We start from the raw sequence: 2686 nt of genomic DNA on the forward strand, positions 1-2686 counted from the left end.
TAATACGACATGCATCTTTCAGACTTCAGTTTACGATTCCACTCGCATCTCACGCATCTCAATTTATACAAGAGAAACGTCGATATTTGGTGTTGCTGCGCAGCAAATGTAAAAAATAAAACAAGGTATTCCCATTTCAGCAACTATCTAAACAACGCTGCAATCTTCTCGTTAAAGAGAAGATGTAAAATAGAAGAGAAAAATTGAAATTTCAGGGCTGTTATCTTTTTTCTAAAATAAATATATCCCTAGAGAAGAACGAGCGTTCTCTTCTTTTTCAACTTTTCGTCGCTTGTTATTCTGGTTCAAGTTTGGATACTACATAGAAATGCGTCAGCAGTTTAGAGTTACACACATACCTGAAATTTTCGAGTGCCGTTGGTAGCTTATTGCCGAGCACGAAGTCAACCGCTCAGCGCTCACCTATCTTCTTGATCTCTGAAGAGTGAAAAATATTTAAATTCTGCAATCGATGTCGCGGTTCGAATCCAATACCTTACTTTAATACTGCGTCAGCATGAGAAAAGGAGCGTTTGGACGCGCTACTTGAGTCGAGAGTTGAAAACGCCTTGTTCAAACTTGCACTCGGAGTAAATTTCTATCTTTCAATTCTTTCCTATAAATCAATAATTAATAAAATAATCCATGCTCGAGAAATAGCACGCGGATTCAATTCAAGAAAAACTGAGGTGTTGCGCTGCAATGAATGATAAAAGTGCTTATAACGTTTACATCAATTATCTATATGCATAAGTACGAAATATTTTTTTATTAACGAGCTAAACAATAAAGTAAAGATGAAATTATTTCGGTATGGCAGCCATCGTGTCATGGCGGAGAAGGCGATGCTCGAATCGCTTTTTTTTTGTTTTAAGAGTGTCGCTAAGACAGCAAAGTCTCTGGCATTGTCTCTATTGTTGGTGAAATGTAATCAATATTTTCACAATATAGTGGCATTGTCCGTGGTACGAGCTGCGAGTGTACTTACGTCCATCGAGAGACACTCTTTTTACCCTTGGATAGCGCTTATTGCTGACAATGAGTGAAAAAACGTGGAAAATTGCATTGCTAGTTCAAGATATCGATGAATTAAAATTAAACGTTTAATAGTTATCGAGAAAATGGAAAATTATGTCGTTTAGACGTCTCTTTTACCGACTAATTTTTCTGATAGTCATACAACGATTGCGTGAGATCGTCACACGCTTTCAAACGGAGACCGCCATTCAAGTCAAATTATAATACTTATGCCACGTACCTTTTTCAGTGTTCTATGTCGTCTCTGACTGTCACGTGGCATTCTAATTTTCTCCTCTGTATTAGATATCAGATAAAGTTTTTTTTTCATATAGACAATGTAAACTTAATAAATTAGATGTCAGAGACGCAAAAAAAGAGTGATTATATTTTATATTATGTGAATGTACCTGTGTTGAAGATATACTTTTTCTTCTTCCTTAGCTCTACAACCCTTAGCTCTAGAACCCTTTTTCCAGCATTTATCTCCACTCCTCTCACTGCCATTTCAGTCTACCCCCTCTTCCTTTTCCCTATCGCATCCGCAAAAGTAAATTTCCTTGCCGCTCTATTTTCCTATATACCTTTTATTATGGTTTCCGCTCTCCATATGTAACTCTATTCTTCCTTCCGCGTGACCGTCCTCCGAAGTACACATACATATGTAGGCATATTATTCTTTGTCTCTTTCCAGGGGAAACAGAAAGAGACGAAGAGTTAAGCTAAAGTTACGTGACGTTGGTGCAGCCGAGCCTTAGGAAAATGGTTATTTTTCTAGCTAACAACATGGGAAAAATTGTTTCGCTAGAAAGAAGGAAAAACAAGTTTGAAATGATGTCAAAATATGTTTCATCTTCACTCTCCTCGTAATTTTCCTTGATTTATCCTTCTCTTTACCTTCGATCTTTAAAAAGAGATCGATATTCCCATTGTCTTTTTCAAGATAATTTAATGAGTTGTTTATTTACGATCGACTCTTGAAAGCTATCTCGTGCATAGTGAGCACGTTCTTTATTCTTCCCCTATTTTGATTAGTTTTCTGTTTTTTAAAAAGAAAAAGATTTCCGTTGGAATTGTCCGAAAAAGTCAAGAGTATGAAGAAATAAAAATAAATCCTACTGATTGTGACAACTTGGCGGTTTGTGTATTATATCGTGACACACGGTGTTGATGATTTCACGCCTGATGGCTATTAATAAAAATTTGTGCACTTGGCATTAACTGTTCGTAACTGCGTCTAATATTCATCACGTTGAATTGATTTCATCGATCATTTCCAATGTTTCACATCGGATCTAGCGCCTATCGGATAGTCGAAAGATAGGAATAGAGAGAAAGAAAGATTGATCGCGCTGATCAATTGGATCGCGCGGAAATATCGGCGAAGCAAATAAACACACATCGAGGTCCCTGTTATCGTGAGTAACGGAGGGTGTGTGCTCCCGCTTTTCTTTCTCCATTCCCCTGTTGCCTGTCTCTTCACGGTCGTCCTATAATCTCGTGACGGGGTCTACCTGTATATGTATAGCTACGACGGCAGCTGTCGCCTAATTGAATTATCTAGTTTCCAATTCGACACGGAGATTTCTGGCAAAAGGCCCGACGAAAAGTCATGATGGCTAAATATTGAAAAACATGCCAAGGCATTGTTAAGCCTCTGGCCGTCGAA

General features: G+C 37.9%; 1 protein-coding gene across 1 annotated transcript in view; it reads left to right on the forward strand.

Moving 5' to 3' along the window:
* LOC105569314 overlaps positions 1-1759 on the forward strand; it is a 16943-nt gene extending 15184 nt beyond the window's left edge. The window contains exon 3 of the mRNA XM_012025674.1: positions 1712-1759. Coding sequence (XP_011881064.1) covers positions 1712-1743 — 32 coding nt within the window. The 3' untranslated portion in view covers positions 1744-1759. The remainder of the gene's footprint in view (positions 1-1711) is intronic.
* Positions 1760-2686: the final 927 nt, after the last annotated feature.

This window comes from Vollenhovia emeryi, unplaced genomic scaffold, assembly GCF_000949405.1.
Source record: "Vollenhovia emeryi isolate VEMERY1.0 unplaced genomic scaffold, V.emery_V1.0 DF939124.1, whole genome shotgun sequence".
Taxonomy (NCBI): domain Eukaryota; kingdom Metazoa; phylum Arthropoda; class Insecta; order Hymenoptera; family Formicidae; genus Vollenhovia; species Vollenhovia emeryi.